This window comes from Suncus etruscus, chromosome 2 (assembly GCF_024139225.1).
Source record: "Suncus etruscus isolate mSunEtr1 chromosome 2, mSunEtr1.pri.cur, whole genome shotgun sequence".
Lineage (NCBI taxonomy): Eukaryota > Metazoa > Chordata > Mammalia > Eulipotyphla > Soricidae > Suncus > Suncus etruscus.
In genome coordinates this window covers 57,973,562-57,999,272 of record NC_064849.1, presented here as the reverse complement: position 1 = coordinate 57,999,272, position 25,711 = coordinate 57,973,562, and the positions used below count along the sequence as shown (strand labels likewise).

The following is a 25,711-nucleotide window of genomic DNA, read 5'->3' as shown; positions in this document are numbered from 1 at the left end:
TAGGACTTTTACAGTATCACAGGTTATGTTCAAGCTGTTTATTTTGGCTTAATTTTTATAGATGATATAAGGTAGTAGCAGTCCAGGTTCATTCTTTTACTTGCGGTTCTCCAATTTTCTCCATTTATTTAAGGAACTATCCTTACTCTAGTATATTTTTGTCTTCTTTTTTGGAAGAATGAAACTTACTGGAGTAAGAAGGAAAAGGTCTGATGAGTTTATAATTAATTATGGTTAACTTTCAGTAGCATTTCACATTATATAAAGAATGTGTTTTCTATTATTGTAATTAATATCTATTATTTTACTTAGCCACCTCCCAGGTGCAGGAATTGTTTTATTTTTGTTGAGTGTTTTCTATATTGAATATTAACTCTGTCAGGTGAATTTTATGCACATATTTTCCTTCTGTCCACTATGGTTAATTTTAGCCATAGTTTCTTTCACTTTGTACAAGTATTTTAGTTTGGTGTAGATTTTCTAGTTTTGGGGTTTGAGAGGTTATTTTTACTTTTGCTATCTTTGCCAGTGGGGTCAAACACACATCTGAAATTGCAGAGTTCTACCTACTTTCCTAAGCTTTTTTTTTTTTTTTTTTCTTATAGAATTGAGTCTAACATCAAGGTCTTTAATCTATTGTGGTTGAATTTGTGTGTGTGGTATGAGATTATACTTGAATTTCAGTTTTTTGCATGTGGCTAACCAGTATTCTCATACCATTTATTGGAAGATACTTTCCTAGTATGGAGAGATAGTATAAAGGGTAAAATACTTGTCTTACATGCAGTCAATTCAGCTTAAATTCCGCATATGATTCCCCAGGCCCCAACAGAAATAATCCCTGAGCATTACTAGATATGGCCCAAAAACCAGAATGCTGGGTGAGGGTGACTTTTCTGATTTATGTATTTGTCTTATTTGTTGTCAGTTTATGTATCTAAGTTTTACTTCTGGGCTCTCAATTCTTTAAATTGTTGTTAAAAGAGGCTGCTGCCTTTATTCAAGCATACATGGTTTTGATTTCTGAAGTTTTATATTGGTATAGGTTTTTGTTTGTTTTTGTTTTGGGTCTAGAAGTGACAGTATTCAGGGCTTACTCCTGGCTCTGCACTCAAGGACCACTTCCAACAGACTCGGGGAGGGGGGGACCATGTGGAGTGCTGTAGATCACTCAGATTGGCCAATACAAGGCAGGCGCCCACCCGCTGTCTTGTCACTCTGGCCCTAATAGTGTCAAGAAAATGTTGTGCTTCCCATCTTCTTTTTCTCAGGATAGCTTTGGTTATTTTAGGAGTTTTGTGGTTGCAGAACTTGAGTTGTCATTTCTGTTTGATGTTTTCCCACAGTGTCATACTTTCTCTTGTCTCCTTTAAAGACCCTTGATTTGCTCAACTCATAGAACATCATTACCATTGTTGCTTTGGAGTCTTCTTCCAGGTTAGAAGGTTCTAAACTTTTGTCTACATCCATCAATGTAGTCAAATTACTCCTCTTCATTGTGCCTTGTGCAATATGAGGATTTGGAGTGAGGGTTTGGTTTTATATCAATCTGAGGCCAACACTTACCAATTCTAGACAGATTGAGACTTTAAGTTAGTAATGCCCTGGACTGTTGATAGTAATTTGAAATCACAGCTTATTGTGAACAGCTATAACACCAAGGCCTGGTACTGTGGACTGCATCCCACATTTTATACTTGCTAGTACCTAGACAGTGATTGTGGTGTGCAGCAGGCCTAGGCAGTAAATGGGATTTGTCGTCTTGAGTATTTGCTTTTGCTGGGGCCTTTCAGTAGCTCTATGGCCTGTCTTAAGCTGAGTTGGAAAATGTCTTATGATCTGACTTAAGGTAAGGATTATGAACCAAGCTAGGATGAATATTTTAAGCATTCCCTCAAAGATGCCTTTTTACTATGGAAAATACTTTCTGTGTCTAGCTGTTGTTTCATTCAATCTGCCTGCTGCTAATCAATTGTGTATTAGGAGGAGCTAGCTTTGTTTTTATTATTATTATTATTATTATTATTATTATTATTATTATTAATTTTGATTTTGGGGCCATACCTAATAAAGCTCACTAATGGCTCTTTGCTTATGAATACTCCTGGCAGAGCTCAGGGGACCATATGGGATATTAGAATTGAATCCAGGTTGACTGCATGCAAAGCAAATGCCCTGTACTGGCTTTGTTTTGAGCCTGTTGCTCTGTCCTTGGTATTGGTGAAATTTGCCTCAGACTTTTTCTTGTTCTCTAAGGATCAGAGATAGTGTCTCCCTACCGGCTTACAAGCTGCAGCCTGATGTAGATTTGGCTCCTGAATATCTTGATCAGTATTTTGTTTTGAAGTATATTTTGCTTCCAAGGAAAGTTTTAAAAGGACAGTATTTTAAGAAGGGACTGCCAGTGTTTGCATACCTCTTTTCCCGTAATTGGTGACCATGTGTATAGCAGTTTAGAAATACCTACCTGGCTGTTAGGCTCTGTTCTGCCCTAACCCAGCCAACGCTGGGCTTGCACACTTTAGCTTCGAAATGGGTTCCTGCTACTTGTTCCATAGTGTGATTCTTCTAGAAATGATGGCTGGATTTTCACTTCATTTTTTTCAGTAAGACACTAGGCAGAATTTTTATTTAATTCAGTTGTTGGTGTTGATTTTGTGTTGATGATAGGAGAACCTATATGATCCCTCTTGTTCAGCCATCTTCTGCTTTATGTATTTTTTAAGTGTATTGTTTAACTGGGGAGGTACCAGGAATTAAACCCACAGGTATATGCTTTACCTGAATGCCTTACATTTTCATTATTAAAAACTGAAATGATTAATAACATCTGTTGTTAAAATAGGTGCTGTTCCTATAATCAGATGTTCAAGAGGAACAGCAGCAGAAATGGTAGCTATGGTGAGTTTTAAATATTTTTCTGTAAGTGGCACCCATCATCTCTGCTAAGTATATGATTGATGTGCATGATATGTGTGTGTACATGTGTGTCTATACAGTTCCAAACACATAACACACCCCATATATTTTTGTTTGTATGGTTTGCCGCTCTAAACTCAGGGATCACTCCTGGCAGACTTGGAGTACCCATATGAGTTGCCAAGGATTAAACCTGGGTCAACCACATGCAAGACCCCAGAGGACAATATTTTCATAACAGTGTATATTTCTATGTGATACTGAGATGATTTACTCCATTTTGTTATTCTAGCCCTATTTCTTTTTACTAAAATATACATTGATATTCAGTTTTGTCTAGTATTTTTACACTATTTGATTCCATAAATCATTTAGTATTTAACTTCATGTAGCAAATATTAATTCAGAAACTTATAGGTGAATTATTTTTCAATACTATTAGAATAAAATGTTGAGTATAATTAGACATTAAAAATTTTGCTTTAAGTATTAAAATATAAGGGATCAGATAAATTATGTAATTATTGAAAAGGAAAAGGTAGGTGATATGGGAAGATTAAAGAAGATAAATGAACATTTTGGAGTTTTATAGCTTAAATGAATTGTATACTGGAGGAATTCTTCTTTCACATATTTCACTTAAATTTTGTTGCCTTCTGCAATCACTACTATAGATACCTTTGGTACAACTGAATCATCCTTGAGGAGAATGGAGTGGGTTATTGTCATTTCTTGTACATAAAGTAAAAACAGTCAAGCAAAAGTGACATTAGTGAAATTAATTCTAAGTCAAGAAATGTCTTGATTTCAAGTCCAAGTTATATTATTTAAATAGTAAGAAAGTTAAGATTAGGTTTGTAAAATTATCTTGTAAGAAAGTCCAAGTTCCTTAGTTATAAAATAAAAAGCTCTCGTATAGGGGTTAAACTGTAACTGCTTACATGCAGCCGACCCCAGTTTGATCCTTGGCACCACATATGGTCCCCCTGAGATCAGGATTGATCTCTGAGCAAAGAACTAGAATATGCCACTGGGCACTGCCAAGTTAGACTCAGAGTTGCCTGGCCTAACTCTTACTTCCTCCCAAGAAAAGAACTCACTATATATAACTTAGAAAATTGTGAACCTGGACTTTAAGAATTAATGTAAAATTTGATTTTTCAGAAATTAGATAAGAAACTTCGGGAAAATCTAAGAGATGCAAGAAACAGTCTCTTTACAGGTGACACACTTGGAGCTGGCCAATTCAGGTATTATGTTACTTAATACACCTACAATGTGCAATAAGAGAGTTGAATCTGGGGGGTTGTTTTTCTTACCTGATAAAATACCCTTTTATTTAGAAATGAAATTGATTTCTTTTTACTGATGTCAGTACAGGGTCAGAGTTTGGCTCTCTTTGTTCTTGAAATACAAATAGAGTAATTATACATTTTATTTAATATAAACATCTACTTTATAGGATAAGTTATTTTGTTTACATGTTTTTTACAGGTCAGAAGCTGTGTCCTTTAAATTTTCATTAAGCCTCTTGGTAATTAAAGAAACTTAATTGAAAAACCTGTAATACTTACATCTACCTTTATTAACTTGTTTCCTTAATTTTTGTTTTGTTTTGTTTTGTTTTTTGGCCACACCTAGCGGCGCTCAAGGGTTACTCCTGGCAGGCTTGGGGGACGATATGGGATGCCAGGAATCGAACCTAGGTCTGTTCTAGACCTGCCTCTGGCCCTAATTTATTTTCTTTTTTTACATTGAAATACTAGCGACCTAAATATATACAATATTTCTGTCATTATTAGCATGTTTAGTATAAATAGGTGATTCCAAAGTTTTTTGGTTGCTCTATTATCACTTAATAGAAATACAACAAGCAAAAAAACTAAGAATGAGGGAGAATATTAGGATAAGATTTCTTTTGGTTTAGTTTGGTTTTAAGGAATCTTTGCTTTCTTTTTTGTTGTTTTTTTTTGGGGGGTTGGGTGTTGTTTTTTTTTTCTTTTTGGGGGGGACGGTGGTTGGGTTTTAGGTCACACCTATTGGCACTCAGGAGTTACTCCTGGTTCTGCATTCGGGAATTATTCCTGGCTGGCTCTAGGGATTAAACTCAAATCACTCACATGCAGTTTTTGTTTTGTTTTGTTTGTTTGTGTGCTTTAACCCACACAAATTATTTAAGTGAAATATAATATTTTAGAACATTGACTATTTTAGGTAAATTAATAAAATTTTAATATTAAGAATGTAACTTACCTTGGGCCGGAGTGATAGTGCAGCAGTAGGGCATTTGCCTTGCACACGGTCCATTCGGAATGGACCTCATTTAGATCCTCAGCATCCCATATGATCCCCGAAGCCAGGAGCGATTTCTGAGCACATAGCCAAGAATAACCCCCTGAGCATCACCAGGTGTGCCCCCTCCCCCCCAAAAAAGTAACTGTTTTTTAGAAATAATTTCATGGTGACTGTAAAGATTTTACTCTCATTGGATTTCAGGTCATTTAATGATTTCTGCAGTATATGCTCTATTCCTATAATTTGTGATTAATACTAACATTTTTCAATTGTTTCAAATAGTAAATCCATGAAATTGATTATCGTCTTAACATCAATGCTATTTTAATGTTTTGTGATTCTACTCTAGTCTTAATGTATCATTAAATAGAGTAGATACTTCAAATTTTGACCTAATTTAATTTATTAATAGGAGCAACTACTCTTACACCTTAGTTCTTTTTTCATAGTTCTTTAATATTGGTCCTGGGATTTAACATAAAGGCATAATATTTTCCCATCTTATATGTAATATGCATAATTGTCATATTACCATATTGTAGATAAAATTTGGGGGTTTACATCACCCACCAGTGCTCGGGGCTATTTCTGGCTTTGTGCTGAGGGATTATTCCTATGGTGCTGGACCATATATAGTTCTGATGATCAAATCCAGATATACTATGTGCAAGGCAAGCACTGTATGTGGTGGTTTGAGGGTGGTTGGGGTCACACCTGGCAGTACTTAGGGATTTCTCTAGGCTCTGCGCTCAGGAAATCTCTCCTGGTAGGTTCCAGGGACCAGGTGCGATGCCCATTATTGAACCCAGGTCAGCATGTGCAAGGCAGGAACCCTACCCACTGTGCTATTGCTCTAGCCCCAAAGCAAGCACTTGACCAGCAGCTGCCTCTAGCTTTATTTTTTTTAACTTATTTGTTTCTAAAATATTTTAATTAGAGATTAACAACATTGTTGGACTATTATTAAATGTATTAAATCTAGTTGTAGACTAAAAATTTCTCAGCCAGGAACAGTTTTAGCCTTCTTTCTGTCACTCCCATGGAATTAAAAATATCATTGGAATTTGTTTGGAGGCACAAGAACTATTGGAGACATGTCTGTCATAACTCAGTTGGTGTTATTAGAATTTAATGGGGTATTTATAGAATGCTGCTAAATGCCAATATTTATTCAGCCCCAAATGTCATTAATAATGATAAAAGAAATCCTACTGTAATTTGCTGCTACATGGTTAGATCTGAGAATATTATGCTGAGTGAAGTTTGAGGGACAAAGACAGACACAAATGATCTCTCTCACATACTGTATATAAAGAAACACTAATGGGGAGTAAATGCTCAAAGGCAGAGACATAAAGAACAGGAGAACTGGTTTTCATAGTAAGCTTGCCATTGGGAGGCTGAGGGGGAGGAATGGGGAAAACACTATCAGTAACTGTATTGTAAACCAGAGCTTTTCTCTCTCTCTCTCTCTCTCTCTCTCTCTCTCTCTCTCTCTCTCTCTCTCTTTCTCTTTTCTCCTTCCTTCTTTCTTTTCCTACCTTCCTTTCTTTCTCTTGCCTCCTTTTCCGTCCTACCTCCCTGTCTTTCAGCGTCAGGCAGTGTAGGTGGGAGGGAAACTGGGGACAGTGGACACTAGTGAAGGAATTAGTAATGAAATATATAGTTGAAACTCAATCATGAAGAACTAATTTGCAGTGATTCAATAAATTTTAAAAATAAATCCAAGTTGTCTTTTTTTTTCTCTTGCTTTCAAACTCTAGAATTAGTGGTAGCTGGTAAGAGTGCCACCCCACTTTTTATTACAGTCTTATGATCAGCACAGTTGGGAAAGTCCATTGTTCTACACCCATTAGAATGAAATGAGTCACTAAAATAGTTAAGATTTCCTGTAGGAAAATTACGTCTAGTTAATATAATCAGATAGTAATATCTTATACAAAAAGGTGATTAACAGTTGACTCTGTGCCTCAATTTAAGTATAGTTTATTCCTGATTATTGTAGTAATGGAGTTAAGCTATATATAAAGTGTCTGGTACATGAATAAAATATAAATATAAATAAAATATATCTTATATTTTATATCAATATAATAAAATAAATACAAAATAATTTTATATTATACAAGGATGAGTTTTGTTGAGATTTCTTCAGAGTTAGGGTTTTTTTAATGTGTATTTACAGGAAAAATTACTAGTAATTTGTAGAAATGCTTGATAATGCTGTTTTCTTTGAAGCTGAAAACTGTTATTCCTGTTTGTTCTTTTTTATTTTCAAAAAATAAAAATTTGAGTAGAAGAAACTTTGATTACCATAAAAACTATTCTGTAGTTATATAGCACGAAAGATAGGACGTTTATCTTTCACACAGCCAACTGAGGTTCGATCCCTGACATCCCAGATGGTCCCCCTAGCCTGCCAGGAGTAACCCCTGAGTGCCTCAAGATGGGGCCCAAAAAACAAAAAGCAAAATCTGTAAAAGTATTTTTTTGGATTTTTTTTTTCTTTCAAGACTGTTCCCTGAGTAAGACTTAAAATCTGGCATTATATGCTTTCTCTTAATAATCTATAGCATTAATTAAAAAAGATAACTTTTTAAATTTATGATGAATTTTATTAATATAAAATTATATCTTTAAATATAACTTTACAAAGTCTTACTGAATTTTTTAAGTCTTAGTGAATTTTATTAATATAAAATTATTCATATCAAAATTGTATACTGAAGAGTATTAAAAAGAGATGTATATACTAACTATATGAGTAATATTTCTCAATGTGTTTACAGCTTCCAGAGACCTTTGTTAGTCCTTGTGGACAGAAACATAGATTTGGCAACTCCTTTACACCACACTTGGACTTACCAAGCCTTGGTGCATGATGTATTGGTAAGAAGCTAAGTATATCACTTATTTCTAAAATGTAATATTCAGTGGTCTTAGTTTAAAATTAAGATCATGGCTACCAAAATACAGGTGAGAAAGACAAAACTGAGAAATATAGGGGGTTAGTACGGTAGGGTGTTTCTCTTGCACACATCCAACCTACGTTCAATTCATGGCACCAAAAAAAAAAAAAAAAAGGACAAGAAAGTGATGGGATTTAGTACCATTGAAAGTAAATGATAGGTGCTGTAGAATTAGCATGGAGGTAAGGCGTTTGCCTTTCATGCAGAAATCCTGGCAATCCATATGGTCCCCCAAGCCTTCCAGGAGCGATTTCTGAGCATGAAGCCAGGAGTAACCCCTGAGTGCTGCCGGTTGTGACCCAAAAAAAATGAAAAGAAAGTGAATGATAGAGGGCCGGAGTGATGCATAGCAATGTGGCTGACCCAGGACGGACCTGGGTTCGATCCCAGCATCCCATAGCCTGCCAGGAGTAACTAACCCCTGAGGGCCGCAGGGTGTGGCCCAAAAACCAAAAAAAAAAAAAGAAAAGTAAGTATATGATAGGCCAGAGAGATAGTACAGTGGATAGGTTCTTGAGGATGACCTGGCTTTGATCCCCAGCATCCTGTATGATGCCCCAACCACTGCCAGGATAATTCCTGAGTACAGAGTCATGAATAACTCCTGAGCACAATTGGATGTGCCCCCCTTTCAAAGGAAAAAGTGTATAGTAGAGAATAGTGATGCGTTGATACTAATGTTACTAATTTAGGATTTTTAATCAAATCAGTGATATTGTTGGCAGTGGTGGTATGAAAAGGAAAGGAAGAAAATAGTTTATATAGATCCCATTTTCAGATGCACTGGGAATATTATGTATACTCAAACTCCTAGTCCAAGCCTCTAGAGATTATAGCATATAATATTATTATTGCAAAGATTGCCTAAAATATGTAGAAATAAAAGATATTAACTTTGTGATATAATTTTTCTTTTAAAATATATACCTAAATAAATCAGATTTCAGGGTTTTTTTTTTAAATAAATTTATTTTTAATTATGAGAACAAAGATGCAAAGAAAGAGGAAAAGGTAAAGTTACAGTGGAAGGACGATCACCCATAAACAGAATTCTTAGAAGAAAACCCTTTGCTGATACCTTAATTTTGAACTTTCAGCCAAAGAACATTAAGAAAAATAAAATAGAACCCATGTACAATTACTTTGTCCCTCAAGTCCCCAGATTGTAGTACATTATAACATTTCTTAACAGTACACAAAGCAATCTAAGGCCATAAAACTTATGTAACTTCTTAAACATTGAAGGCATAATGTATTCTTACATTTCCTTGCACATGCATATTAGTTTAAGTTAACTTCAAAAGTTTAAGTGGGTTTTTTTTTTTGGATTAAAGTCAAAGGAGCACCATAAAAACAGTTTTAGAGTTGCAGTTATTGTTTGCATAGGCCCACCAAAATATGAGGGACATGGAAAGGAAAAGCCTTGGCCTAAATACAAGGAGACCCTACCCCTGAAGTTTCCTGGCAGAAGACCAACTCTAGGCTCCAGGCAAATGAGTTTTTCCAATCCAAGTCATTGTCTGTAGTGCCAATACACTTTTATTTCTCACAGTCTCTGTTGTTGATATCATGTTTCTGTATTAAAGATCCTGGAATCTACATATCCTAAATTGAAGCCAGGATGGTGTAGAGTGTCCTCTAGTTTCACCTCACAATAAAAGGGCAATGCAGAGAGCCCTGTCCTATGAGCAGGTCATTGTTGTCAAGTCTTCTTAGTGTTGAGGGAAGTCTCTTTTGAGCAGTTCAGCAGTGGTAGGGTCTTCCCTGGTAGAGGATTGCTTCCAGATGATGTTACAGATTTCAGGATTTTAATTGATTCTGTATCCTTCATCTTCCAATACCCTATACTCTATGATGAGTATCAAGGTAGTCAACTCAAATTCAGTAGAGGACTAGAAGAATCAATGGCACCTTTGAATTAAATCCTGAAAGTAGAAATCTGATTTTATGCTCTTTAATATATGACTGTAATAAACAGAGTGGATGAATATATTTCTATCTTAATAGAAGTTAACATTCTAAAAGGAGATGTGGGCAATAAACAGAATTTGTAACATTTTGGAAGGTAAAGATAAATAATAGTGAACAGGTTTCAGTCTTTTCTTTGTGGGGCACACCCGGCAGCGTTCAGGGATTACTCCTGGCTCTTATGCTCAGAAATCGCTCCTGGCAGGCTCGGGGGACTATATGGGATGCCAGAATTCGAACCAATGACCTTTTGCATAAAATGTAAATGCTTTACCTCCATGCTATCTCTCCAGCCCCAGGTTTCAGTCTTAAATTAGGAAAAAGATAAAGAAATGTAACGTATCTTTTTAAAGGACAACATTCCAGGCAGAAAAATGCCAATGTTCAAAAAGGTGGCAGCCAAAGTTGCTAGAGTAAAATGAGGCAAGAGAGGGCCAAATAGTACAGCAGGTTGGGTCCTTGCCTTGCATGCAGCCCACCCAGATTCACACCCCTAGAACCTTGAGCCAGTCAGGATTAATTCCCGAGTCCAGAACCATGAATAACTCCCAAGCATCACCAAGTGTAGCCCCAAAACAAATAAAGCAGGGGAAGAGTAGCAGGACATGAAGTTAAATGGGAAACAGGGAGCTAAATAGAAGAACATTATATAAGAATGTAGACTTTTATTTTGAGAGAAATGTGAAGCCACGTGAAGTTTTGAGTAAAAGTAATACTGAAGTGCTTAAAAATATACCCTGGGGCTATTGACCTTTATACCTGGCATACAGCAGATAAGCCAGGTTTGGTCCCTGGCATCCCACATGGTCTGCTGAGCCTGCCAGGAATGATTCTTTAATGCAGAGCCAGGAGCACAATCAAGTGTGGCCCCAAAACTAAAACAAAACAAAATCTTCAGCCATGTTGAAACAGCCTTTACGATGGGGCAGGAAATATCCAAAAAGGTCAGTTATTAGGCACTTGAAGTTAGTGATGGTGGTATCTAATATCAGGATGGAAATGGTAGGGATTGTGTTAATTATTGAATAAAGAGTATAAGAATCGCTGATGAATTGAAGATGGGCTTTAAAATAGCAGAGGGGGGCTACAGCGTTAGTTGAGCAGATAGGACGCTTGCTTTCCTTGTGGCCAAACTGGGTTCAACTGTGGCTTTCATTATGGTCGCATCAGCGCACTAGGAATTACCCTTGAGTGCACAGCTAAGATTAAGAACTGAGTTCTGCTGGGTCTGATCCAAAAAGTAAAAAAAAAATTTAAAGTCAATGATGACTCAAAGTGTGGACCTGTTTAATGAAATGGGAAAAACAAGGAAGGAGCAACTTGTAGCAAAGGAAAACTTAGATTTGAGTTTTTGACTTTTGGGTGGGGGGGTGATATTTGGGCCACACCCGAAGGCACTGGAGAGAAGGGAGTACTCCTGACTCTGTGCTCAATCTGTGCTCGGGGGACTATATGGGATGCCAGGAATCCAGCCAGGCCAGTCCTGGATTGGTCATATGCAAGGCAAATGCCTTACCTCTGTGCTATCATTCCAGCCCAAGTTTTTAACAATTTCTAATGTGAGATTCCTATTAAAATATTAAAAAGCTGAAAAATAATAATACAGATAAGGTTTACACTCTTGTAAGGCTTGTGCCTTGCATATGGCTAATCCAGGTTCAATCCCTGCCACCATATATAATTTCCAAGCCCCCTCAAGAGTGATCTCTTAGCACAGAACCAGGAGTCCTCAGTTTTGCTGGGTCCCGCCCCAGAAACAAAATTTAAATATTCAAGTGCAGATAGAGAGATATCTGAATCTGGAGTTCAAAAGAAAATCTGGTCTTCTGAAGTAAATTTTCTATGTGTAGATGATATTTAAAGTCAAGAATAAGATGAATTTTTCAAGTGAATGAGTCTAGTTAAAAAAAAAAAAGCTGTTTTAACATCCAGCATATCAGGAGATGCACAAAACTGTACAATGTAGTGTGAGGTATGAGTAAATCTGTGTTGTTTTAGAAGTCAGAGAGTTCATTGTTTCCAGGTCAAGCCCAGAATTTACTTGGAAAGATGCTGAATCTAAGAAGTCACAGTTGAATGTAGCATTGTCAAGGTTATAAATAGCTTTAGGTTGATAGTAGCAACTTTAGGAGTGAAGCATAAAAACAGGTTTAAGATAGATTGGCAAGAAAAGCCTTTAAGAGTAACTACAGGGGCCTGGAGAGATAGCACAGTGGCGTTTGCCATGCGAGCAGCCAATCCTGGACCAAAGGTGGTTGGTTCGAATCCCGGTGTCCCATATGGGGACCAGGAGTAACCCCTGAGCACTGCCGGATGTGGCCCAAAAACCAAAAAAAAAAGAGTAACTACAGATAAACCTTAAAAGCTTTTTGCTGTATAGAAAATAAATTATTATTGGAAAGCAATATGAGGTCAGAAAATATTTATAAAGGAGAGGAAATACTGCATGTTTGTGTACCAATGAAAATGAACAAAAGAGAAAAGTTAATGGTGCTGGAGATCAGTATAATGCTGGTCTGGAGGCATTAATGACTAGGATGACTGTAGGTGTTCCAACTTGACATTATGGTAGATATTTTGGACCAACTAAATTCTTTGTTATGAGATCTTCTGCAATGTAGGATGTTTGAGGTGCTTGTCTCTGCCCTTAAATTCTAGTAGTACTCCCTTATTTGTAACAGCCAAAATACCTTTTTTTTTTTTTTTTTTTGGTTTTTGGGCCATACCCTGTGAGGCTCAGGGGTTACTCCTGGCTATACGCTCAGAAGTTGCTCCTGGCTTCTTGGGGGACCATATGGGACGCCGGGGGATCGAACCGCGGTCCGTCCTAGGTTAGCGAGGCAAGGCAGGCACCTTACCTCCAGCGCCACCGCCCGGCCCTGTAACAGCCAAAATACCTTTATGATTTGCCAAAAAAATATCCAGGAAGTGAAAAGGGATACTCTGTCTCTGATGGGGAAAAAAACTGCAGAAGTTTTATCAAAGTGGACAAGTAAATGGTCTGGAAGTGGTTAGGAAGGTGTGTAACAAGGGAAAAAAAGCCATCTCCAAAGGTTACACAGGGTAGCTGTTATAGTTCAATCCTAGCAAGACAGTAGTTGTTCAGAATAGGAAATTTTGTTGATGACTGTATGTTCTATAGGGTATGGCAGATGGATTTTAGTTTGTTAAAAATATGAGACATGGGACCAGAGCGACAGTACAGCAAGTAGAGCATTTGCCTTGCATGCAACTGACCCAAGTTTGATCCTAGGCATCTCACATGGCCCCCAAGCACCACCAGGAGCAATTCCTGAGTGTAGAGCCAGGAACAATCCCAAAGCACTGCCAGATATGACCCCAAAAACAAAACATCACATGAAAGAATGGAAGGCTTACTGTTTGACATGTCATGATTTTTGAGAAAGCAAAAAACATCATTCTCACATGAATAAAAATAGTGCTAGTTAGAAAAGTTTAGCCACTACTGGTCTGGCTAACTCTTAGAATATATGTGAAAGGAAATGCTACTTAGATCATAACTTATATATATATTTTTTTATTTTTGGGGGTTTTTTTGGGGGCCACACCCGGCGGTGCTCAGGGGTTACTCCTGGCTCTGCTCAAAATTAGCTCCTGGCAGGCACGGGGGACCATATGGGACACCGGGATTCGAACCAACCACCTTTGGTCCTGGATCGGCTGTTTGCAAGGCAAACACCGCTGTGCTATCTCTCCGGGCCCATAACTTATATTTTTAATGTAGCTCATAAATCAAATGATATTAGAAAGTCAACACTCAATAGGATTTAAAGGTTCTATTTAATGGTATGTTTGTTACTAGAAACAAATACCAGGACGAATCAAGGGGTCAGGCAGATGGCAGGAGTGCATGCAAGAGACCCCAAATTCAATCCACAGCATATCAGGCCAGGAATGGCATGACCAATAAACTATCTGAGCATACCTTCTAAAAAGAGGCCTATTCAAATAAAAAGATAGAGACAAATATTGAGCTACTATGAGATAGCATACATACAGCTAGAATAAAAGTTTTTAAATGTACTAATAAATGATAAAATAAAGTATCAAATATGTAATTCAATTCTTTAAAAAGAATAGTATGTTGCTGACATTGCAAAAATAATTTCCTAGAAAGATCACAGGATCTTTAACATGCGTTTTATGTTATTTGAATCTTTAATCATATGCAACTATTACTTTAATGAAAATACTAATCAAAAGTTTATTTGTGGGGCCAGAGTAATACCACACACAGCACATAGGGCATTTGCCTTGCACACAGCCAACCCAGATTCTATCCCCAGCATCCCATTTGTCCCGAGTCTGCCCGAAGTAGTTTCTGAGCTCAGAGGCAGGAGTGACCCTTGAGTACTACTGGGTGTGGCCCAAAAACCAAAAAAAAAAACTTTAATCTGTAATAATTTGGAAGGTTTTTGTCCTTGGAAATACTAGCAAGAGCATCAGGAATTTATTCTGGTTTGTTGTTGTTGTAGAGAGTATTATGGTTTCTTCATTTCATAAAATTATTTGAAATAAAATTAACTTTTTCCTAGGATTTCCACTTAAATAGAGTTAATTTGGAAGAATCTTCAGGAATGGAAAATTCTCCAGCTGGTGCAAGGCCAAAGAGGAAAAACAAAAAGTCTTATGATTTGACTCCAGTTGACAAATTTTGGCAGAAACATAAAGGAAGGTAAGTATTAGTAAAAGATAAGTTGCCCATTAGAAAGATCTAAAGATTTCATCTGACTTAATCTGATTTTTAAAAAAATCAAAAAGGAACATTGAAAGGATAATATAGCAGATAAGGCACTTGCCTTGCATGACCAATCCAGGTTCAATCCCAGCATCCCATATGGGTCTTGAGCCCACTAGGAGTAATTACTGAGCACAGAGCCTGGAGTGACCCCTGAGCACAGCTGGATATAGTCCAGAATTAAAAAAATAAAAGTCATAGTGTTTTATCTGTACAAGATTATGCATCTATGTAATTATGATTCCTAGGATTTTTTTTTTTTTTTTTTTGGAGTCACACCCAGCAGCATTCAGGGTTTACTCCTGGCTCTGTGCTCAGAGATTACTCCTGGCAGGCTTAGGAGACTATATGATGCTAGGGATTGAGGTTTAGATATACAATTTTTCAGCACTACTCCCACTACCAGTGTCCACCTTCCTCCACTAATATTCCCAGAGTCCATCCTATACCACCTAACCTGTCCCAGCCTGCCCAGTCAGTAATCATTATAAAAGTTAACTTAGTGATCCTATTAGCAAAAATTTTATTCTAAACAAAAAATCATTCCTATGAAAGAAAAAGATTTTGTTCATCATCAAATAGGGAAATATGTTCTCTGTTATAGTCTTGACTATTTTGTCACCTATTTCTATACATTTATAAATTGTATTCTTTATATGACTGTGGTTTTATTTCTTCCTCATTTATGTCAAGATTGAAAGAAATAGGACATAGAATATACCTGAGTTTTGAGCATGTCTTGTGTTTTTGATAGCTTTTTTTAACAATGGAAAATCACATTGTTATAATTTTATTTTCTCTTCAAAGAAAAGTCACTTCCTTTTGACTATGATAATTTTAAGTACTATTAGAATATAAAGACAAGAAGAAACATCTTAACACTACTGCTGTATCTTTCACCAAAAAAAGAGAAAAATCTTAGTTCAAATTTGTACATTTTCAGTGTATTTTTTTTCAGACCATATAATTTTAGCAATCATATGTGTATTCGAATGTTGATCTTTTATTTGCAATTAGGAATGGCCCTGAGTAGCCCTCACTCTAAATATCATACTACAAAAGTATGTGGTACAAATACAATGAAATAGAGAATTAAATAAGTGACTTTAAATCTTTCTTAGCTTGAATTTACTAATCAGTAAAATGTAAATTGATAATTTTAGTACCCTTTTCCAGATAGTTATTACAAAGATTTAGTTAGTAGACTGAAAATTAACTTTCTCAGAGTCATACAGCTTTTATTGTTTTTTCTTTCTTTCTTTTTTTGCTTTTTGGGCCATACCCGGTGACACTCCAGGGTTACTCCTGATTATGAATGAACTCAGAAATCTCTCCTGACTTGGGGGACCATATGGAGCACCAGGGGATTGAACCATGGCCCATGTGTACAAGGCAAATGCCCTACCTCTTGCGCCACCACTCTGGCCCCTACAGCTTTTATTGTTAAAATCACAGAAATAATATTCAGTTCTGGCAGATCATAGAATCCCTGTTTTTAACTAAATTAACTTAATTATGTATTCCTCAGCACTGTGGTCAGGATTAAATGAGAGAATAAAGGGAAAAAATAGTATTTAGAATACAGTAAGTATTCAATAAATGAAAATAGTTGTAGTTATCTATTAACCCTGAAATCTGAAGATGCTGGCAATTGTAAGGATTATGTAGTTCAACCAGCACATTTTACAGATGGCAGCAGGGTTCTTAGAGGTTAAGCGCTTGATCTAAAGACAGTTTTTATTGTGATTAGTTGGAACCATGCTGCTGCTTCTCCAGTGCAGTGCTCAGACCCCAATACCATTTTTTGTCTGGATAAATAGTGCTGGAGCTGAGCTTAGTGATTGTTTTAATATAAAAGTAGACTGCATTCCTCAAAATGTTTTCAGCAATTTTTTTAGTTTCCTGGATAAAAGGCACTAATTTTTAGTGAAGTGTTATCAAGTTTCAGGGCTGAGGAAGAGTGAAAGTTCTTATTTCATGCTCTAGAGACACTATAAATGAAAAATGTCTATTTTAGAAACTATTTTATGATTAACATTTTTATTTATATTTATTCAAGAGTATTATTGTGTGACACTTTATCCAAATGAGCTACTTGATGATAGTTATGTAACAAACGTATAAATTACTACTAAACCGCACTCAACCTGGAAGAAAAGTGTAGACCAACAAAATTGCCATCCATACTTTTATATACCTATTTCTATATATTTTGGAAAGGGGCTTTGGGCTTACTCCTGGCTCTACCTTTAGGGATCACTTTTTACAGAGCTCAGGGAACCAACCATATGTTGTGCTAGGAATCAATCCTTGTTGTCTGTGTAACGCTTAGTTTGAACTCACGTCTCAGAGCATGACCACTGAGCAGTCTCCCCAACCCATAGCATATGCATTTTAAGTAATAACAAATAAATGCTATAAGGAAAAAGTAATTGTTTTTATGCCATGTGTTTATATAGAAAATATATTCAAATCTTTTGTTTGTTGGTTTGTTTGGGTCACACCTGGCAGTGCTCAGGGGTTACTCCTGTCTCTGTGCTCAGAAATCGCTCCTGGCAGGCACAGGGGATGTCAGGATTCGAACCACTGTCAGTCCTGGGTCGACTGCTTGCAAGGCAGACGCCCTACCTCTGTGCTATCTCTCTGGCCCTTTTAATCTTAATAACTGCATTTAAAATGCATCTTCATAGTACATATTTTCAAATTTACTCTAAAGTCATTTTTTACTTTCATTCTTAGTTTCTCTTACATAATTCTCTTTCAGTCCATTCCCAGAAGTTGCAGAATCAGTTCAGCAAGAACTAGACTCTTACAGAGCACAGGAAGATGAAGTTAAACGACTTAAAAGCATTATGGTAAGTTTCTCTTTGCTTTCTTAGGGAATTTTAAGAGAAGTAGGACAACTGGAGGGGTACAAAGCATAATAAGTAAGCTTTTGTACCTCAAAATTAAAAAAAAATTTCTTTAATAACAGCAAAAATATCTGCAATTTATAAAAATATCTGTAATAATCAGGGGCTGGAAAGTTAGTATAGATTATAGAAGGTAAGATGCTTGTCTGCAGGTGGCTGACCCCAGTCCAGTCACTAGCATTTCATATGATCCCCCAAGCAGTGCCAGGCATGATCCCTAAATGCAGAGCCAGAAATAAGTCTTGAACATCACAGAGTATAGAACAAAAAAAAAGAAAGAAAAAAAACATTGAAATAAGAGCAAAAATTTTTGAAGAATCTGAAAAATTATGTGGTTTTATTTTAAAGGTTTATTATAAGTTGTTTATTCTGTGATAAATTCAGATACTACTTGTGACTTCTTTTTAATCTGAAAATGCCACTCATCTTTTTTAGTCATACAGACATTACACTGCTTGACAATGACATTTTATTTCTTTTTTTCTCCTTTTGTATATATGTTTTGTTGTTTGTTTTTGTTTTGTTTTTGAGCAGGGAAGAATGGCCATGCCTGGCACTGCTTAGTAATTACTACTGGCTATACACTAAAGGTTCACTCATGTTGGGTTCAGGGGACCAAATAGGCTGCTGGGAGTTGAACCCAGGTTAACTGTGTGCAAGGTCTTCGATGACAAACTTTTCTGTAACTGTTAAAATGCATATGTTTGCTCCTTAAAAGACAAGATTTAGCGGAGAGATAGCACAGCGGCGTTTGCCTTGCAAGCAGCCGATCCAGGACCAAAGGTGGTTGGTTCGAATCCCGGTGTCCCACATGGTCCCCCGTGCCTGCCAGGAGCTATTTCTGAGCAGACAGCCAGGAGTAACCCCTGAGCACCGCCGGGTGTGGCCCAAAAAAAAAAAAAAAAAAAAAGACAAGATTTATTATTATGGGTGACCTCAATCTTTCCATTTTCGATATTTTTAGGAGTATGTTAATTTTGTCTTTTGCAGTGCGAGGGATTAGACCCAGGGCTAATTTATTTTTGTCTGAGTTTAGGATTTTTTAGATGATATTGGTACTGTTTTTCTTTCTAGGGACTAGAAGGGGAAGATGAGGGAGCCATAAGTATGCTATCTGATAATACTGCTAAGCTAACTTCAGCTGTTAGGTAAGTAAGGAGTCTGTTTTCTTTGAATTCTTTATGTTGATAAGATTTATTTGAGAGATTTAAAAATTAGGATTTGTAATAGTAAAAAAATAGATGCTAGCATCTTCAAGATTGAAGAACTAAATTACTTATTTAATATGCTCAAGTTGATTTTCATTTCCTCTACATCACAGATTATTTTGCTTTCACTATATAATAGTGTGATGGTGGTAATTTTATTAAGAAGATCATTTCGGTTATATATGAATTATTAGTTATTGCTTCTCTTATTACTAAGGCTAAATAAATAAGCATTGTCCTTTTGATACTTTGATACTCTGGAGAGAGAACATAATTTAGAAACCTAAGTAAAATCTTATTTCCAGTAATCTATTCTAAACCTCCAAATTTTGAAATTGGAATAATGGGGAAGAAATTAGGAGTTGGAATGATAATATAGCTAGTAGGGGATTTCCCTTACAAGTAACCCACCTGGGTTCTGTCCTTGGCATTCCATTTGGTCAATTCCTTGAGTAGAGCCAGGAATAAACCCTGAGAACTATTGGGTAAGGCCCAGAAACCAAAATAATAATTTAATTTTTAAAAAAGAAATAAATAATGATATGTGGTAGGTATTATTTTATTTTTTAATCTGCCTTTATTGTAAAAGTAAATAGTATATATTTTTACATCTAATTAAAAATAATGCATATGTGTTCAAGCCTATAGATTAAATTTAGTTCATTGAAGTTAATAAATAGTTGTTTAACAGGTGATGGTGAGAGAAAAAAAATAGTTTAACTTGTCATTATATCACTGCTTTACTGTTCTAAGTGTTCTCAAAATAAGCTCAGATACGGGGTTGGAGAGATAGCATGAAGGTAAGGCATTTGCCTTGCATGCAGAAGGATGGTGGTTCAAATCCTGGCATCTCAGATTGTCCCCCGAGCCTACCAGGAGCAGTTTATGAGCATAGAGCCAGGAGTGTCCCCTGAGCACTGCCAGATGTGACCCAAAAAACAATTAAAAAATAAAGCTCAGATATGAGTTTTATTTTGTTGTTGTATTTTTTTGTTTTTTGTTTTGTTTTTTTGGGGCCACACCCGTTTGATGCTCAGGGGTTACTCCTGGCTAAGCGCTCAGAAATTGCCCCTGGCTTGGGGAGACCATATGGGATGCCAGGGAATTGAACCGCGGTCCTTTCTTGGCTAGCGCTTGCAAGGCAGACACCTTATCTCTTGCGCCACCTCACCGGCCCCAGATATGAGTTTTATTAAAGTTCATCATTTACTTAGAATTTTTACTGGTTATTTTTCAACTCTTGTTACTTGTAGTTCTTTACCAGAACTCCTTGAAAAGAAAAGGCTTATTGATCTCCATACAAATGTTGCTACTGCTGTTTTAGAACATATAAAGGTAAATGTAATTTTCCCCCAAAATAGAATTTATATTCATTATGTTATGCTTTATTAAATGCTTTAATGTTTATTTTTCTCAGAAATTCCTAATTAGAAGGTGACATTTTTATTTTTGGGGAATAAGCAAATCTTGAAGAATCTTGAAGATTAATGATTTTCCCAAGATTACACATTCAGTATCTAACCATTATAATACAAATTTAGGGGATAAAGAGATAATACAGAGCTAAGATCCCTGCTAGAAATGATCCCTTAGCCACACATGGCCCCAAACCAATATAAGATAGATTTAGACACTCCTTTAAAATAATTCCACCAATGGGGCTGAGAGATAGCATGGAGGTAAGGCATTTGCTTTCATGCAGAAGGATGGTAGTTCGAATCCCAGCATCCCATATGGTCCCCCGAGCCTGCCAGGAGTGATTTCGGAGCTTAGATCCAGGAGTAACCCCTGAGCGCTGCCGGGTGTGACCCAAAAACCAAAATAATAATAATAATAATAATAATAATAATAATAATAATAATAATAATAATTCCATCAAAAATATCTGGACTTTTTCGTTTTAAACGCATCATTAGAACTTTTTATTATTTTCTATTATACTGTAATTTTGATACAAATCTTTTATATATATATAAATATATATAAATATTATATAAATATATAATATATATTTATATTTATTAGTTTATTTAATTCCTTTATTTTCTCTTTTTCTGGTTCCTGGGCCTCAAATCCATACAAAAAATGCAGCCTAACACCATATTATTATTACATGATCATTACATAGCAACTTAACATGTTCTCTGTTGTTTTTTTGTTTGTTTTTTGTAATATCTTTATTTAAGCACTATGATGTTTTTCTCTATTCTACTGTCATTAGTTCTCTGGACACAAAACTGAATTCCACTTTCCCCAAACCCTGGTCTATTGTTATTGTTACTAGCTTGAAAAAGAAGTCTAAAATAGCTGAATTTTCAGCTTGTTATGTGGTGAAGGTGATTGATTACACTTTGAATTTATGTGAAAAGGACTTAAATGTTCTTAATGATTTAAAAAGCAAAGAGGGTGAGGGAGATAGCTCCAAGAACTGGAGCTCATGCTTTGCATGTAGAAGCCCCAAGTTAATTCTGGGCCACATTGTCTCCACTAGAGCCAGGCTGGGAGTATTGCACCACCACCACCATTACCTTCCTCTGATCATGGCAGAAGTGGCTCAGGAATAGCAAACAAAACATTCAAAACTAGCTAATAGAGATAAACAATGGCATTGCGCCAAGAAACTACATAATTTCTATTAAACTGACAATAGAATTATTTTCTTTGTTCCACATTTTGATAGATACTTGGTTTTCTTTAACCTACACTAATAGAAATATAATTGTGTAGTCTGCAGTGATTCTGCTGATATTTTCCCACCCATATATGGAAAATTAAAATGACTGTTCAGATCATTGAACATAATCTCTTATGGAGATATTATATATAACTAGGTGAGTCAAGTTGTACACTTAGACCAGATAGACAGCTGAAGAAAATTCTAAGAAAGTATAAACAAATTCTAAGAAATTAATAGCTTTGGGATTTATGTTATACATAGGTTTTCATTATTTTTTCCTCGATTATTAAACCATTTCTAATGAGGTACCAGTCTTTAAATTCTTCAATTACACTTTTCATGCATATATCATTCAATTTTTTTATTATTTAAAATTCCATTTTCATAGCTGTATAACAGGAAAAATGCCAAACTCCATTTCTAATGCCTAACTGAATTTTTACATAGTTACATAGTAACTTATATAGTTATATTGTAAGTAAATAATTACTATACCTATGTACAGCACATGATTGCAAAAATTTTGCAAATATTATTCCACAAATTTATGAGTATTTATGAATGTACATACTCTGGGTTAGAGATTAGAGCTACTTTGTAAAAATTCTGGTTAAAGTAATTTTTTCAATAGTATATATATATATATATATATATATATATATATATATATATATATATATATAAACACATACCGTATTTTCCGGCATATAAAACGACTGACCCCCTAATTTTGCAGTTAAAACATAGGTTTAGGCCTATATTCGCTGTATCAGACAGAATCTTCCTGTGCTGCAACTGTATGTACCACAGTGAATCAATCACAACAAGCAAAGGTTCAAAGGTTATACTGTAATAGACTGCCTCTCTGACTCTGGCCAATCTGAGCAGGCTTTTTACAGTGTAGATTCGAGTCCAAACATTGTCTTATTTGCATGCATCAAAAGCCTGCTTGGATTGGCTGAGTTAGAGAGGCTGTCTGAGCAGCGTTGCAGTGATTGGTCCCTTATCATAGGCACCTTTTCTGGCAATTCCCTGGTGGCGTCAGTTAATCTCCCCCACTACATGAACCAAACAACACCCCATCCTCGGACCCTAGCACTGAACCACCAACATGGTTAGCTGGGTTTTGCCAGAAGTGGCCCCCAGATCTCCTGAATACTGTTTGGGAGCCCCCAAGAAAGAGATTTGGAAACTCTGCAGCCTGATTTTTTTTGTTTGTTTGTTTTGTTTAGTGGCATATTGAAACATTTTTGGGGATATACTCATACTCGGCGTATAAGACGACCCTCAATTTTCGGTTGACTATTTTTTGTTTCAAAAGTCGTCTTATACGCCGGAAAATACAGTATATATGTTTGTATATGTATGTGTGTTTGTGTGGCTGACCCTAGAAATTTTTCAGCAAACATCATAAAACTTTTTTGTTTTTTTTATAGTGATTGTAAATAAAATAAACAAATTTAGGGCTCTGGGACATATAGTCTTGGTGCATGTCTTAACACTGGCATGCACAGTGCTCTAAGTTTGATCCCCAAGACTTCATGGCCTTCCTACCACTGTTTGGTGAAGCCATGGTAGCCCCTAATCCTGTTTAGAAGCTCTTCTCCACACAAAAAAGAAAAATAGAAAACGGGATAAAAGTGATATGAAAATAAATACAAATGATGTGAGGTAGAGTAGCTGAAGGCTAAAGTAATTGGTTAGGAAAATCATCTTTGCAAAGATTGGAGACCCAAGTTTCCAGGGGTCAAGACCAGGCATTTCAAACAAAGGAACAAATAAGTGTTAAAAATGTAGACAGGAACAGATTAGTGTGTTTGATAACCTAGAAAAAGACCAATTTGCTTAAAGTGAGGAAAGAGTAAGAGTAAAAGTCAAAGGAAATAGTTACATAAATATGATGGGAGGAGGTCTTTCGAAATTAATATCAGGTTCTGGTTTTGTTTTAAATGGTAAATTTGCTAAGGAATATGATTGATAGGATATAGAAGTGTGGAATTAGAAGATGACTATATAGCTAAGTGGAAAAGTGGGCTCTTGTGGTGTTTTTAAGGCATAGTTTATTTAAATTCTTTATAAAGCTTATAATCTTCACAGTAATGATTTTATATCATTTGCAAATCAGTTTGTGTTGATAGACATCACATTAATATTAAAATATATGCAAACAGTTCTACTTTCAGGCCTGGTCACTTGAACATTTTTTTATAAATGAAATTGAGGATTAACTAATCTCAGGCAAAGCAGCTTATACTAAGAAATGATTTGTCATTCAAGAAGTTAGTTGATTTCATATGAAAGCATTTTGAGGTAATTATTATTAAGAAAGACACCCTTTCCTACCATAGGTGATTTAAAAAACAAAACTGTTATTACAGAGGGAAGAATATGTTATATACAGAACATGATGCTGCTTGTTGGGTTAGCTTAGGAAAGTCAGTATTAGAAGATATTTTTACTTTTTAACATAGGGACATATTTGAATATTTTGTATATTTATATTTATAACAAACCCCATATTCTCAGTTACCTTACTAGAAGAGATTTCATTAGTATAGAAAAGTGGAGAGTTTTCTCTAAGAATCTTGTTATTATATGAGCTAGTATTGACACAGGGACAGTGGTAGAGGTTCTTGGACACATTGGAGGTAGTGGTACACCAGGTATCTAAGCCAGGTTGACCATGTGCAAGGCCTTACCCACTGTACTGTCTCTCTCACCCCTCATTTTGTGTATATTTAAAATGTTTCTTTAAATAGATCATTTAGTTATAATTTAAATGTTCTTATTTTATTTTTAAAACAGTTATTAAAGTTACAATTATGTTAGTGTAGAAAGTCACTGTACCTTGATTCACCAAAATGCCCTTAAATGTTTTCAATAGGTGTCAATTGTAGGATAAGTTTGCAGATTGAATCATTTTTTCCTTATTCTAAAAAAATGTAAGGCAACTTCTGTAATAGTATTTAAATAGAATTAAACCCAGAGTGAAATAAATATTTAGAAAAATTGCTATATAGTTTTAATGATAATTTTCTAATTTGGATTTGAATTTTCTAGTAACAGAGGTAAAATCATTTGTTGTTGTTGTTGTTGTTGTTTTGCGGGGGTTCACACCTGGCAGCGCTCAGAGGCCACTCCTGGCTCTAAGCTCAGAAATCACTCCTGGCAGGCTCGGGGACCATATGGGATGCCGGGATTTGAACCACTGTCCTTCTGTATGCAAGGCAAACACCTTACCTCCATTCTGTCTCTCCGGCCCAAAATCATTTTTAAATTATAAAGGATTTCTTTCTGAAAGACTAATTTTTTTTTTTTTCTAAGCAAAGTATTCCTGCTAATCCTATTACAGAAGCCATTCATACTACATCTTTTCTGGGGTGAACTAAAGTATATAATGATTTTTTACTTGATTTTTTAAAATAATTATGGTTTATACAGTTGTACATATTTTAGCAAATACAGTTTCATGCTTTTTCCAAATATATGTTACCCAACCATGGCTAGCTCTAGTCTTATGGTAACTTTAGTTCTGCAGTGGAAGTCTGTAGGCTTATTTCTACTTGTTTTTATCTGTTCCTTTACTTTGTTTCTCTTTGTCCAGTATATGAGAGAAAGCAACTGCTAATTTGTCTTTTTTCTTCTTGCTTATTTTACTTAGTGTATTCCCTTCCGGCTTTATTCATGTTGGCAGCCACTGCCAGCAAACCAGCAGAATGGGTGTAATAATTTGGTACTCAGGCCAACAATAGTCAGGGGCCATATGTACTCAGGATTGAATTCAAGGCCTCATGAATAAGCTTTGAGCTATCCCCAGTCCTTAAACTTTTTAATACATTGTAATGGGATTTTTTTCTAATTTCTTTTTTTTCTAATTTAATGTTTTGTTTTGGGGCCACACCTGTTGGTACTCAGGAGTTACTCCTGACACTGCGCTCAGGAATTACTCCTAGCAGGCTCAGGGGTTCATATAGGATACCAGAGATCTGATTGATCCAGGTCAG

At 35.9% G+C, this 25,711-nt stretch overlaps 1 protein-coding gene across 1 annotated transcript in view; it reads left to right on the top strand.

Moving 5' to 3' along the window:
- The window catches only part of SCFD1 (sec1 family domain containing 1), a 93,945-nt gene that overhangs the window by 23,699 nt on the left and 44,535 nt on the right, over positions 1 to 25,711 (top strand). Inside the window, exons 8-14 of the mRNA XM_049766662.1 lie at positions 2,846 to 2,901; positions 4,084 to 4,169; positions 8,004 to 8,103; positions 14,708 to 14,847; positions 17,675 to 17,765; positions 18,897 to 18,970; positions 20,284 to 20,365. Coding sequence (XP_049622619.1) covers positions 2,846 to 2,901; positions 4,084 to 4,169; positions 8,004 to 8,103; positions 14,708 to 14,847; positions 17,675 to 17,765; positions 18,897 to 18,970; positions 20,284 to 20,365 — 629 coding nt within the window. The remainder of the gene's footprint in view (positions 1 to 2,845; positions 2,902 to 4,083; positions 4,170 to 8,003; positions 8,104 to 14,707; positions 14,848 to 17,674; positions 17,766 to 18,896; positions 18,971 to 20,283; positions 20,366 to 25,711) is intronic.